Source organism: Seriola lalandi, unplaced genomic scaffold (genome assembly GCF_002814215.2).
Source record: "Seriola lalandi dorsalis isolate HSWRI2012SDOR001 ecotype SW California unplaced genomic scaffold, Sedor1 jcf7180002054748, whole genome shotgun sequence".
Taxonomy (NCBI): domain Eukaryota; kingdom Metazoa; phylum Chordata; class Actinopteri; order Carangiformes; family Carangidae; genus Seriola; species Seriola lalandi.
In genome coordinates, this window is record NW_019525301.1 from 3597337 (window position 1) to 3612956 (window position 15620).

Below are 15620 nucleotides of genomic sequence, written 5' to 3' on the forward strand. Positions count from 1 at the left end.
ATGGTGAAGGAGCTGTGGCTGGATGAGGGCAAAATATGACATCACTCATATTATTGGTGTGAAGGTATTTAGTGAAGACAATGTAGACATGTTTGATTCTTTTCAGTTTTATTTGTAAATGCATCTTGGATAGAACAAAGAAAAATATATATAATATATTCATATGTACTGAAATGTTATGTACACATTTAGATTTAAACTAGAAATTTTCACGACCACTGATTTGTCTTAAGATATGTTATCAGAGGAGTCTTTGTGTCTTTCCTGGATGCAGCGATGTACACGTCTGCATATTATATACATACATTCATAGGATGCGATAAAACACCTGTGTTCACACAAGCATGAAAAATTCAAAAATCTTATGTAAGGAATGGTGTACAACGTTGTGCCCTAGCTTGTTGTCACTTTACATACATGAATTACGCATGTACAGCATCGTCACACCCCTACATATTCACAGGGGCGTGACACCCAGAGAAAACAGTGTTCGAGAGCAATTAGGTCGTAGAAAGTGTGTCATGGCCTCAAAAAAGGATGTTGTGACTACGTTTCCCAGAAACTCATTGTCCTGGTAGTTCAGCACCATGGTGTGTGTCCACTGATGTCATCTCAACATAACATACCTGCCGGCTGAGGTCAGGGGCTGTCAGTGTGTCTCCAGTAACAGATGAAGTAGAGCTGAGGCAGCTTTTGTATCAAGTCGTTCAGAAAAATAATAAAATAATTCAAATAATAAGAGCAGATGAGACATTCAGCTCCATGGCTATGCACAGAATGACATTTATGACACCTGTAAATATGGATCACTGAAAGCCTGGGGCCAGTTGCACAAAACACCTTAAATTTTAAGTATAACACTTAAGGTTCAATTTTTACGTAGTTACTTACGTAGTTGCACAGAATCTCTCAGAATTTTCTACTGTTTCCATGGAGACCTATGTTTGCTGGCATCAGCTTGTGATACCTGTTATCACTTTTGGGAAGCTGACAACATTAAAGAAGCGCGTAATGTAGAATCAATTCCTCATCATTAAGGGTATCCACTGAGTTCTCCCACTCTTCATTTTCTTGACGTGTCATCATAAACACACACATGTTGCAGTGAAGACAGAGACAGACTCAGACTTTGGGGAAACTCTTAACTTTAGGTGTTTTGTGCAACTGGCCCCTGATTTCCAAAACCATTTGGCTCTGTGGTGCAGTAAGGCCAGAAAAGTGATAAAAATAGAATACCAGCGAGTAGGTACTAATGATTGCTTAATAAAACAACAAAGACCACTTAACACTGATCAGAAGGCAGATTTAACCGTCACTGTGCGTTTAACGTTGCAGTTGTGTTTCACTCATTTCTTGTGTTGCTCTGTCACTCTCCGTCTTGAGTCTCAGCAGGTTAACAAAGCTGCTGTAAAAGAGTGAGAGGAGTAGGGGAGGGCGATAACACATTTCTTTTCAATCCAACACTAGTTATACAGGGTCAGAACCGCCAACTGATATTGATATTGATACTGATACTTATCAAAAGTGGCTGTATTTTCATGTAGGGGAGAGCAGTGTCATGATTTATGAGGTGTATTCATCATCAATAGCCATCATTTTTGAAGGTTATATTAAGGATTCAAGCCCGGGCCGCTGCAGTAAGGACTGAGCTTCAATGTTGTGCGCTCTGGCAGTTGAGCCACAGAGGCGCTCCGCAGACCATATTCACACAGCGGCCATTTTCCTCTGACGTCAGGCTGAGGGTGGGAAGCCTCTTTAAGCCACTTTATTGTCTCTGAGTAAATCCTGTGGGAGAACGGCGAAACGGTTGAAAAACTTATTTACCTCACTTTCATTCGACCAAATTGATAAATGGGCAGAAGAATCTGCGAGGATCAAGTTAATGTTATGCATTACACAACATAAATGTCAGAGTTACTAAAGGTGACCAATCAGTTCACTGGCTTGTGCTACTTGTTTCTGATTCTGTTTCACAGTGCCAGGTAATATTCAGTGACAGGCGGGTGACATCGCAGACAGTTCAGTTCTGTTGAGGGCAGCAGTATCACCACTGTCGTGGCACAGGCATAAAAACGAGCCGTCATACAGGTTATCCATTGTCTTTTCAGTTGCTGATCGATCGGGAAGAGGAGACGTGACAACGATTTTTCAGATTCCCAATGTTTACATGAGTCTCAGCACAACAGCTGAGCTTCCCACCCTGAGCATGACCTCAGAGCAATATGGCCGCCGTGCAACTACGGTCTATTGTTGCGCACAACATGATGACAGCAGTGACAAAGACTCGGATGAACTTATTTGTGTTCACGAGAACAAAACAGCGTTTGCTCAGTTCTACTCTGAAATGAGTCCAACATAGAAGAGAGAAAGTGAGACTGGTATCGATCCTTTTGATGAATCGTCAAAAACCAGACGTGGTATCGAACGGATCGATATTTTGGAATTGATCCACCCACCCCCAGAGAGGAGTCCTGGAAGCTTATTGTGACATTTCCCTTATTTTCTTATGCAATCAGTAGTTCATGTTTATGGGGTGCTACAGTTTTCTACCTGTCCATCAACACCAATGACAAATACATTATCCACTTTTTCTGTCAATGAACTGTGGTGCAAGGCAGCAAAAAAAAACTAGGACGAAGCTATCAGAGAGCCCTCGCTGGTCTTTGGACCCTAGGAAGAATAATTATTACTGCGACAGTTGCGGATGGGGATCCCAGTGAACTTCCTAAATGGTGCAGAAGAGGAATGTGCGAGACATTGGCAGCTTTCAGGAAGATAAAAGGCAGTTGTTGTTCTCCAGGTAGAATGGACACAAGGCTATCACCAAATCTATCACGTGATCCGCACTGAATGAAAATCAGTTCATCTCATCTTCTGCTGAGGCAGGAGATAAGGACAGAACAAACATAAGTAGTACAACATACCAAAGTGCCAACAGCGACGACAACCTTCATCTGAATACAGGATGGTAACCGTGGTGACTCACTTTTGTATAATAAATTAGAACAATCCCAGATTGCTGAAATAAGAAAAAAAGGCATTCCTCCGTCACATCACATGTTGATTTTGACTTGATGAGGGCCCAAAGATGTGCACACACATCTGTGCATTCACACTCACACCTCGCTCCTGTGGCTTATGTCTGTACGAGAGTGATCCCAGCGATCCCAGAGATCCCAGCGATCCCAGAGATCCCAGCGATCCCAGCGATCCCAGCGATCCCAGCGATCCCAGAGATCCCAGCGATCCCAGCGATGCGAGCAAGGGTGTCAGTTTGTTGAGCGAACTGTCCGGCTGCTTCGGGGAAAACGGTGGACTTTGATGTGTTTAGACAGGTGGTCACTGCGGGCAAACTTCTTCTCACAGACAGGACACTGGTAGGGCTTGACCCCCGAGTGGGAGCGCCGGTGTCGAGACAGCTCATCCGACCGTGAAAACCTGGGAGAAAGAAGGAGAGACAAAGAGATGTTTTATATTTGATTCACACAAATTGATCTGATAATCTTTAACTCAACAGTATGTATGCTTTTACATCTATTTCTGATTTGTGTGAAATAAATGAAATTAAATGTATAACAAACAGAGGGGGGGGGGGCTGATCTCCCTTTAAGTTCATATGGTTAACATGTTGCATTGGAAAGCTCTGAAATCTTTAGATTTATAGTTATTATCATATATTCAAATTTGGTTAAGGGCTTGTTCAGGACTTGAATCACAGGATTTAGGACTTGAAATTAACTTAGTTTTTCCCAGCCACGATTGAGAATGACTCTGTCCCGCCTCTGGAGAAAGTGGCTGATGAAAGACTAAACGTCCTAATCAAAGGGCTGTCTCAGGTGTGTGTGTCCCGTCAAAGATGATCCTCTCAACTTGTGTCAAACTGTTGTTCTGTTCATGAGGAAACCATTCATCGCGGCTCCTTTGAACAAACAGCTGACATTTGGTGTGACAACTTATCTTGAGAGTAAACATTCTATGTCTGCACTCAGGATATATTACAACAATCAGCTTGACAATTACCGTGCATTACGGTGCATGATGTAAATCATCCTCACACTGTTATTTGTATTCACTTCTGGCTGACTCTCTGTTTCTCCCAACACACACGTCTCACTAACACCATTTAACAGCATAATTATCTGTCGCGATCAAGTTTCACAATCTGATGCCTCAACTATCCTGTAGCTCATTTGGACCAGCACAACACCGCAGCAGGGCGGGCATGCCAGGCAAACACTACTTGGCTGGAGCTCCAGGGATGACAGCTCCAGGGCTTCTTCCCAGCAACCTAGTTCTCTGAAACTGACTCTGCATCCCAGATGTTGCTCTGCTCACCATGACAAGATGATGAATTGATATAGTTGCACAGTGTCATTAAGCAACAACATTTAAGGAGCTGTAGTAAAAAAAAAAACTGGCTTTCATGTGTAGATACTGTACACCAAGCTCACTGCTCAGGGCGAGAGTAAAGCTGCTGTTGTCACGGACATGATTAAGATATATGGAGACACTGCCAGTAACACTTTCTCCATGCTTACTATGAAACAAGTAACTAACCGGAGCTAGGGTTGCCCCCCCCAGCTTTACCGGGATTGTTTTCTTTTTTGAGCGACTGTCCCGGAAAATTCATATTCTTTCCCGGGACAATTTGTATTTCTGTGAAGATGCACTTCTAATGTAGAATTTCATAGTTTCAGATAAAACCTCATTTGTTTCCTTCTACTGCTTTTCTGTTATCTTCCTGGTTATGTCCACTATGTGTGTCTGTAAACATATGGAAACGGGTACAACAGTCCCCAATATGCAGCAACTGCAGCCCATCCACATCCATGAACCCACGAATTGGGTGACCTGCTGGACTCGTTTTGCTGCATGTCATTCCCCTGATCTCTGTCCTTGCATTTTCTGTCAATCTCTACTATCCTCTCAAAAAAAGTCCAAAAGAATGCCCAAAGAAATCAGTTAAAGCGAGAATCACATCCTGGTGGTTGTCTCCCTCCTCCGCTCAGACTAGTTTCAGGTTACATTCCTGTTTATCCAGAGTCAGAGAAAATATGAACCATTTGTGAGAAATTTTGTCATAAAAAAAAAAAAGGTTTTTCTAGGTCACACTGACCTTGACCTTTGACTTTTGCAAAATCTAATCAGTTCATCCTTGAGTCCAAGTGAACGCTTGTGCCAAATTTGAAGAAATTCCTTCAATGCATTAAGGAGATATCGTGTTCACAAGGCCAAAACCATATTTTGTGAGGTCAATGTTACCTTGACCTTTGACCTTTGACCACCACAATCTAATTTTAATCCTCAAGTCCTAGTGAATGTTTGTGCAAAATTTGAAGAAGTTCCATTGAGGTGTTACTGAGACATATCGATTCTAGCCACAGCTGTTTAAAGTTAACAATAAGTCATTTTCCCTCCATGTTACAAAGACACCAATAGTTACCAACTGTTCGGGTCCTGAATCTTGATAGCATTCAGACAAGTACTTAGATGACTGGAGCCACTGACCTCCTGGGGATATGAGGATGATTCTGATGTCTGTGTTCTCACAATATTCTGAGATAAACTAACCAGCAAAACCATCTACTAAACTTGGGATGAAACATTTGTGGAAGTAACTCTTCCTGGAGGAGACTCTTTGCACTGTAGATGTAGTTAATGTTACACATTTGAATAAAGAGAACCACAGTCACTTCATCTCTTCACCCAGTCATTCCCTCCCTGTTCCTCCCAGTCTCTGTGAGGAACCTTGACCGATCCCTCTCTTCCCTTTCACGCTGTATGGCAGCCTGGACGTTCCTAGCCCACAGTCATGGTTACTATTCAACACTTGGTGTTTGTTCACTCCACTTCCCCACTGCTGTTCCCTTCAAGTGACTGTGTGCAAAACTGAAAATCTCAGTTGCTCTCTGCTGCTCACTCCATTCGCATGCTCCCAGACTTTTCCTGAACTTTTCTTTCTTTTGGTCGGCCCCCTCATTTACCCCATCACATACAGTGGGTTACACACACACTGATTCTCACACACACACACACACACACACACACACACACACACACACACACACACACACACACATAGACACACACTTCCATCCAAACTAGATCCTGCCTTTTGTGCACAGACAAGAGCCCTTTGTTGGTCAGAACACACAGCCTGGATTACTACTGCACAAATTTCTGCAGCTCCCTCCGTGTATTAGGACACACTTGTGCAGCATTACAAGGACAGGTGGCAGGTTGCCAGGTTGCTTCTATAGTCAAATGGACCAACACAAAGCTTTTATGGGATATTAATGATCGCTCACTAGCTGCATGCAAGAAGAGGGTTTATAAATGATGGAATGATTAAAAGAGAAGGCTTCTCCAAGACTGATCTCTGCAAGCTGTAACACACAGAAGCCAAAATACATCACGGCTGATTGGAGAGGATACTCTTATATAAAGTTATATATACTCTTACTAATGTGTTCATGCACAAGTAAATATAAGCATAGGAAGGGAAACAATCAGCTCAACTCTGGCAACTTAAGACACTTAATGAGCAAAGAAATGATGAAGACATCCAAGTTCTCTCTCTGCCTTTCTCCATTACACACAGCAACTCCCAAATTAGACCTCGCTGCTTTATACTTAGCGTATACAAATACACACACACACACGCACACACATACTGCCCCAGCAACTGCACAGCTGTCGGGGCTCAACAGGAGGTGCCCATGTTGTGCCCATGTGACTCCAGCCCACATGCTCTGTCCCAGATTTAGTTTACATCCATAAAAAAAAAAACACACCTGCTATTCTTGCACATCCCAGATATTTCACTGTGCCTGTGTGTGACTGTGCAAGCAAACCCTCCACCTCACATCACTGCAATTAACACTGGGGGCGGCCGCACGCTCCAGGGCTGAGGATGAGAGTTTGTGTCTGACTTTTCCATCACAGATCCTTGACGGACTTTCTGCTTCCACAAACACAAACACAGTACTGGGGTTTATTGGCGTGAACCCTGTTACCGATAATGGCATTTACGTTTTCGGTATGATGGCGCTTTGGGAGGGTGATGAGCTGATGACCCTCTGAGCGTCCCGCACCAGAGCTAACAGATGACCCTAAAGCAACAGCTCAGTTCAAGTGTCAGTGAAAATCTGCGCCACACTGGGTTCCACTGCGCAACATGGCACTGCACAGCACATAGACATGGCCCACTGACATATAATTACTGCTGCTTCCAGAGAGGACACACTAACAAATGTGTGTCTTTTATATAACCCCTCATAAACATAAGTTAAGCCAGTGTTTCCCACAGAATTCTATTTGTGGTGGGAGCTGATGGGGGTGGGAGCTGTTTGCATTTCTAAATAATACTATATAATAGGGACGTCCTGATCTGAGTCATTTAATACTGAGTCCTGACCCCATACTTTGCACAGTGCACACTTCAAATACATTAACGTTATTAAAATCAATCCAATGCATATGCTTGACTGCAGTGCATTAAGAAAAAAGAAAAAACGGAATCTAAGTTGTTCCCTAATGTTTTTGTTATTATTATTTTTAAATCCAAAGTGGAGTCGATCCAGTGCAGTGAGGCTAAAGCAATGACATTGAGTAAATGTCTGTGGTAAAGCCAAAAGCAGTCACATCTGATAAAAGACCTCGTAGGTGGGGCAGTGTCTGAAATGTAGTGCCTAGAGGGGAGGGTGTACCGCCGCTCCAAAAAGACAGTGAGAACCAGTATTTTCTACCACAGCGATGGGCCGGTCATCCATCCAACGACCCGCTCTGTAACCTTTTAGTCGTTGTTGCTATCTCTTTAAAAGTGTCCTCCAGTGTGTGTTGCTTCAGTGCAGCCTTTGCCTTAATTACCTCAGTGAACTCACTGTATTATACTACTATAATTTCAGTATTGTAATACTGGAAGGGAGGGAGGGAGGGAGACGGAGAGGAAGACGGAGAGAGAGAGGGAGACGGAGAGGGATATTGAGATAGAGAGAGAGAGAGAGAGAGAGAGAGAGAGAGAGAGAGAGTGTGTATATTGTATTTTATTGTACAATATTAAAATCTAAATCTGTATTAAATCTGTATTAAATCTGAATTTGAATGGGGGGGTAACAGCAGTACAATGAAATAAGATTTTACTGATTTGAAATAATAAGAAAAAAATTGTCTATAAAAAAATCACTATATGGCGATCAATGTTGATATTGGGGCAGACCGCCACAAATAAATCAGTGTTTGGGAAACACTGGAAGGTCTTAGACTCATCCTCTAAGATCACGTCAAAGGCTGCAGTGAATAGTAACTTTGCATGGGCAGAGATCTTTCTGTGTCTGATGTGGTCAGCCAGTGGCCTGCATGTTGACATGTATGTAGAAACACATTAATTCACACTTCCCTCCCCAGTACCCACCTCCATCCACAGTCCTGCCAGTTACAGGCGAAAGGCTTCTCCCCCGTGTGCCTCCTCAGGTGGGCCTTCAGGTGGCTGCTCTTGGTGTACATCTTGCTGCAGCCAGGAAAAGTGCATTTGTGCATTTTGATAAGATCCGACACAGGATTCTTCTGGAACTTTTGACCTCCGGCAAAAATCCCTGATCCCTGGCTGTCTGAGCCATCCCCAAGCCCCAGAGGTTTGGCTGCAATGGGGACGGGAGCAATGCGTACAAACTTGGAGGAGACATTGAGGTTAGGGGAGGGCAGGATGTGAGGAACCAGCGCAAAGGTCTGACCTTGGATGTTGACCAGTAGCTGCGCAATTTTGATGTCTGAGGCTCGGGGAGACGGTGGGGGCTGGGCTACCGGGGTAACAGGAGCTACTGTGGTCTCCTGCTTGATCTGAAGGGGCTGAATCTGTAGGATGACTGGCATCCCACTACTGCTGGTGCCACTGTCTGCTGTTGAAGGTTTGTTGGCTTCTGTGCTGGAGTGGTGTGTGGGGTTAACTGATGTAGCTTTGGTCTCACTGGAGGCAGCAGCGCTGGCGGTGGGGACAGTTTGGTCTGAGTACTTGGCTTCTGGTTCTAGCTTACGCTCAGAGGACGCCTCCATGCACCACTTCAGGCCGACCTCTAGACCAAGCCCTTCCTCCACTCCCACCTCCAACTCTGGGCAGCCCTCTTGGATCTCCTGCTTCATTGTCACCACCTCCATATTCTCCTCTAGGAATTCTTCAATCTCCTCCAGAGTGGGCTGAAACCCCCCAAGTGGTTCCTCTGTCTCCACATTGGACCAGTTGAGGTAATCAATATTTTCCTCCTTTACAGGCCCACGTTTGGCAGGCTCATCTCTCCATGAGTCGCAGAGGAAAGTCGATAATGGTGAGGGTGCCACAGAGCCTGCCAGGACACCTCCTAGAGAGGCCTGGGACAGCAGGTGGTCCAGGATGCTGTCCTGGCTCTCAGCACTGGAGTTGCTGCCATAGCTGGAGCTGAGCACCTGGGAGTCCGGGCTGGAGCAGGAACGAGGGCTGGACAGTTCACTCAGGTCGTCCTCTGAAAGTGGTGATGGCATCACCTGGTAGGAGCCCAGATCTGTCACCATGTCAGACAGCCGGTGTGCCGGTGGAGAGCCACTGTACGGAAGACAAGTCTCCTCGCTCACTGGGAAGTTATCTACCATCCCTGGCTAGTGCCAAACCTCTGTCTCTTGTTGGACTTAGAGTTTGTGTTTTGGATGATTTGTAAGAGATAAATTCCTTGTGTGGCTGGAAAAGTCAGGTCAAACAAACTCAGGTCACCAAGGTCACACTTCCCATTCGGGTGAGAACTGAATCACCTGGTGTTCACTCTCAGATTGGAAAAAGTAAACGTTGGGGAAACACTCTTGCAATCCAAGGTCTTCAGCCAGGGCACAGAATGTCTACATAAAAAAACATAACAGACAGAGAGAGGTCTGTTAATCTTCACCCCACATGTGCCGACTGCTCAAATTCAAAACAATATGGTCTGACTTTAACAGAGAGGGCTTTAGGTGATTCTATATCTCTTGGAAAATGCATGATAAGTTTGCCTGTATGTATGAGATGCTATTCACAGTCTGTCAAAGACAAATCTAAAGTGCTGCAGCAGCATTTTAGATTTTCTAGTTGATATTTTACTGTAGCTGTCATTTAAGAGATGAAGTGGAGTCACTGTGGTTCAGTAAGTTCACCCGGCTGTCCTTACCCTTGGACACGACCCATAGGAGCGTACCAGCAGCAGGCATACCAGACCTTTGTCGTCATAGTAACAATAATATAACCTGTGGAAGTGTACTAGCGGCAGGCGTACCAGACTTTCATCAACATGGTAACAATAATAAAGACATGGGTAAGGTTGTGGAAAGGTCACAATTTGGTTAGGTTTAGGGAAATATCATGGTTTGGTTTAAAATAAATACTTGGTCGCCATGGTTACAATAAATCACATGCAATTCAGGTTGTGAAACAGTCATGGATAAGACACGCTGACTAGGGATGATTCAGAATATTTTTTGCCTTTGTTATATCAGTCTCACACACTTGGTAAAAGTTCCACACAGCCGACATGTTGTTTTGTTTTAGTGGCCTGTCGCGCACCGGCACACTGAATAATGTGGGAGGTGGGACGACACTACACAGCACACAGCGCTTCTCTCAGCCGCAGACACCAGAGTATTAACCACAGCTGACCGGTTTGACGTCACTCACAGGTTTCTGAGTCTTTTGAAGCTCAGAGTGAGCTGCTCCACCATCACCATCTGGCCACTACCTGACTCCGCCCCTAACTCTGGGCTAATCCAGCTAGCCAAGGAAACCATGCATATCGGCTTGTGGCAGGCATACATCACCTGTCACTCAATTATTCAGAACTTTAAGTCTTAATAAAATGTAAACAGGTGAGTTGTATAAACAGGTGTCATTAAGGAGGAAATTAGCTCTAGAGACCAAAACCGTTTTTGTACCAGGCTGTAAACATGTTTATTTCTGCTGTAAAGTTCAGTCAGACTTTCTTGGGCATTTTTATGGTATAAATTATTTTGTCCTGTAATATTGTATTATTATGTTCATTATTATGTATATTTTGTACTGACTTTTCACATAATGTGGTGGCTTTACTTTCTTATATGTTCATGTATTAGTCTACAGCTTTCACATATTGACTCCATGGTCATCTTCTATGGTAACAGCAGTGATTTTATCATCATCATATCTTTATGGTTATTTCTTATATTGTTTAACTTCATACTTCTTTACCTCCTTATTGTGATTGTTTCTCAACAACCTTATCTCTTATTATGGTGGCCAGGTTAAACACAGTCTGTAACTTCGGCCTCTAGGTGTCTCTCAATCTAAACAATAATAAAAGACAGCGTTGGGCTACATCATGAAATAGCGTGGGATCATGGGAGTTGTTGTCTTCACCATCATTACCATAAGCTCCTCCCGGTTTGGATTACTTCAGTGTCAGTGGTTCAGGAAATCAAACAGACCCAGTGACTCTAACCATTAAAAATACTGAATGAAGCAGTTTGACATTAAAAGTCAGTGTTTGAGCGACGCTGAACAGAGGACAGAGACTCAGGGAAGAGCTGGAGCTGAGATTGATGCTAACCTTTGTTCTGATTGTTTCTCTGATAACTTATGAAGCAGACGTTCAGCAGGTTTTTACCAGCAGCTGGATTATCCACAGAGGTGTCCTCCTCTCCATAACAAACACACCAGGGGATTAAAACCGGTAGAAACACTCAGAAAAATCAGACATATTCCGTCTCCAGCAGCTGGGAGCTGAGCTGTCTAACATTTCCTCAGCTTGTTTCTCTGATAACTTCAGATCCAGACGTCTGACGACTAAAATATAGAGCTGAAAACCACCAAGGTGTAAAAGGTGTATGTGGCTTAAAACTAGATAAAAGTCAATGCTGAGCTTCTGTCAGACAAACACACTGACACATGATCACAGATGATATGATGTCACTGACAGGAGACCAATGACACAGAGCGTTACCATGACTAAGAGACTAAACCAGATTTCTCTGGTTTGAGAATTGATGGAAACATTTGGGAAAATGTAAGAACACAACTCAACAACATGTAGAACACAGGTCTAGTCGTGGATGTGGAAAAGTTACAGATTATAATTTTATGTGTGTATGTATATATATATATATATATATATATATATATATGTAAAAGGTAACATTTATATATATATATACATACATTTGATATCAAATTTATATATATAATTGATATTATAATCAGGCTATACGTTTGGACTTATAGATCAGTGGGCTATATCTGTTTCATGTATCAAAATGAGAGTATACAGTTCAACTTTATCATGTTTTTTTTAATGTCCACCATAGACTTTATAAATAGGTTATTTTCCTTGAACAGGGAGCGCCGGTCACACTCACTTCCCCCCTCTTCTACCCGCCCACCTCTATCGCCTCCTCCCTTTCCAGGGGCCCCTGTATGGTCTCAGTGACCGAGAGTAAACCCAGCCAGAGGAAGAAAAAAAAAAGTTAACATTATTATCAGAAAACACGGCAGGGGGCAGTCGGCAGCGGCGTGGCTCCTCTGCTGCATGCATAAATCACCTGGCTGCTTGTTTACGGGACAATAAAAGTGACTCAATCGGTCACATCGCTGCCACAAGAATCCGGGAAGACGAATGTTTTACACATCAGTGGATGCACTGGATGCAGAGTTATTGCCGCATTACTAAGAGCAGGCACATTTCTATGCATTGCACATATGTTCACGGAGAGGTGAGCTTGGATGAGTGCATTCTTATAGGCTTAGGAACTAAGATGTGTAGTTACAATTAATACAACTCATTTAAATGATAACTCTTTTCATTTGCATAATGATCTGCTCCACACCATCTGGTCTTGCAGAACTTTCAATTCCCCTCACATGCTGCAAACAGGAGAGCAAAACTCAAAATTCATTCATTTGCACCGTGTTGTTAAACTGCCGCAGAGATACCGAGTGATCCACCACATGCTATAGGACCGTGTGCCGTGTTTTCCTGCCAGTCGCCTGCGCACTTTTTCACGCATGAGTTGGCGCGCGTCTCCGCTCTCAACGTAAACATGTTTTCGTCCAGCGCCGCTGCAGCATATGGCAGCGAGCAGAGACGCGCGCCCTGCAGCCCTGAAGCCACGAATAGAGAAAAATAAACCTCCAGACTCACCGTGTTCCCTCAGAGTAAAGACACGTCCGGGGCAAACGGCGCGGGGAGGATGGCTTTTATCCGCAGTCTATTCCCACAGCAGGATTTGTCCTTGAGACGCGCCATTCAGCAGCAGCAGAGATCGACTGGACTGTGTGCGCTCACTGAGTTGTATTATATGACTGTCACATGACTGCCAGTGTGTTATAGGGTTACTGTAGTAAGAAATAAGAGGCTGCTGCCGAAGGCTCGTCCCCGCTCTGCAGCCTCATTGGACGGATGCGGTGGGACGGAGGCGGGTCGCTCGGTCTGTCAGTCAGAGGTTCTGCTGCGTGCAACAACATGTGGGAAGCAGAGTTGTAAACGGTTATCACGATAAACAACAACCACGGAGGAAGTGATAGTAGTGGGTCAGTGGAAGACGGATCACCTGTAATGTTTTCATGAGGTGCATAACATATCATTCATGATTTTGTGATTAATCTGACACGTGTGAGATTGAGGTGGAGTTTTATTTATTTATTATTTTTTGTTTGTTTTAGTAAAAGCATGAGAATCAACATCAGGAAATACAACAGCACATAAAAATCATAATTTAAATGATATAGGTGAAAACAGGCGAAAATGAAAGGGGTGAAAATGTAAAAGGATCGATTGTTTAAAGAAAAATAAATAAATAAAAAAATAAACAACACAACCAATTAACTGCGCTAACCGTTCTGATCCGTCTGCTAGTCTCTGGTTCTGGTCTCAACAGACTCCTCATCTGAGTCTGGGTCTGACTGAGGCTCAAACATGTGGCTGAGTCTCTCTGATGTTTCCTCCTCTAACCATCTTGATGCTCTCTGCTCTTTCACCTGTTTCACTTCTCACCTGCACGAGGCCTGATCCACGTTTTCAATCAGGAAGTGTGTGTGTGTGGTGTTTTGGTGTTAAACATGCTATCCATGCTAATACATATACAACTTAATTGCCATACATATTTCAGGTCTTGTTGAGTCTGACCACCATGTGGTTCAGAGCCTTCAGCCGTGCAGCCTCTCGACTCTGGAACTCTCTTCAGACATCTGAAATATTGACTCGCTTCCTATTTTCAAATTCCCACCTAAAAACACACCTGTTCCTGAACATTTAATCATATTTATTTTTATGCCATTATATTAATTTTGTATTTTATGCCTTGTACTTGCTATATTATTTTTCACTGTGTGTTGTAAAGTGTCTTTCAGTGCCTTGAAAGGCACCTATAAATAAAATTACTATCATTTATTATTACTAAAAGTTATATATTATACATTTAAGTCCAAATTTATTTTTTTTCATAACCTAAAAATCAAAATTCCACTCACTCACTTTTTCCACGTGGAAAGAAACAGCAATGACTGCATGACTCTCAGCCTTGCACAATTACAGAGGATCTTGTAATCTGAGGTTAGTGGAGTTATAGGTCGGTAAGACTGTAACTGTAATCCTGTACACACTGTGCGTACATTTTTAAAAATTATTTAGTTTGTTTTCTTAACATCCTGTCTCGAAAATAAAATTGTGACAACGGGAGATCCTGTCTTATTGTTTGGCTTCTAGATTCAAGAGGAGATCAGGAGATAAAGGAGGAGGATGTTGTGATACTGCAGATGTGGAGCACTAATGAACATCCATCATGACGTTCAGACACAGAATGAACTTCATATAGATCAGAACACTATTTCATCTTATTGTCTCGTGGTTTTTTGGTTGTTTATTGTAGCAGCTTGGTTTATGTTGCATGTTGTTATTATTAACTTTAGTAGTTATTTAGGCAACTGTTCTTATGATGATGATGATGCTGAATGAGGGAATCTGTTGCTTCATGTCGACTCTTATTGCACGCTTCTCAGGGATATTCAATATAGTACATAATAGTTTATTGTAGCCTGTTATTTAGCTGCTGCTGTTGTTCTTCAGGCCTGTTGGTCTTTGAAGTGAATGTATTAGGCTGATCAGTTTTATTGTGGTGTTGTGTCATAACTTTAGCACTAGAATACCAAATCAGTCTCTCTCTCTCTCTCTCTCTCTCTCTTGCTCGCTCACTTGTTCGATGAGTAGACATATATGTGTGTGTGTGTGTGTGTGTGTGTGTGTGTGTGGGGGGGGGAAACCTAAAGGTAGTCTACAAGCACACAGGCAGTTCCGTGTGTACTATGAAGTGTAGTTCTACCGGCGCTACTGAGTAAGATCCACATAATTGTGGATCCGCAGCAGTTTGCAGCAGGATAGTGAGTGGTAAGTGTTTGCTCTGACTGCATGGCAAGCGAGTCATTGCTTCCTGGTAGACAAGCAGAGTACAGAATATGTTACAGTAACTGGATGTTATTAGGCCTACCATGTTGTGCAGCGGGCAGGGCAGCATGTCTGGCTGATCCCACTTGACCTATTAATCCAGCCATCAAACAGCTGGAGCCAAAATCCATGAGACTGTGCCTGCGCGGGGGGGGGGGGGGG

The 15620-nt window shown here is 43.3% G+C and overlaps 1 protein-coding gene across 1 annotated transcript; it reads right to left on the reverse strand.

Annotated features, from left to right (window-relative positions):
• Nucleotides 1–91: 91 nt before the first annotated feature.
• klf15 (Kruppel like factor 15) lies at nucleotides 92–13357 on the reverse strand. Its single transcript, XM_023424786.2, has 3 exons — nucleotides 13161–13357; nucleotides 8414–9861; nucleotides 92–3438 (listed from the first exon to the last, which is right to left on the reverse strand). The coding sequence occupies exons 2-3, from the start codon at nucleotides 9619–9621 to the stop codon at nucleotides 3270–3272; spliced, it is 1377 nt and encodes a 458-aa protein (XP_023280554.1). The 5' UTR covers nucleotides 9622–9861; nucleotides 13161–13357; the 3' UTR covers nucleotides 92–3269.
• Nucleotides 13358–15620: the final 2263 nt, after the last annotated feature.

Excerpts from the sequence above, each read along its gene's own strand:
- klf15 (XM_023424786.2), bottom strand. The coding sequence starts at position 9,621 with ATGGTAGATAACTTCCCAGTGAGCGAGGAGACTTGTCTTCCGTACAGT. Across the intron at positions 3,439-8,413 it reads TGGCAGGACTGTGGATGGAG|GTTTTCACGGTCGGATGAGC; the intron begins GTGGGTACTGGG and ends TCTTTCTCCCAG.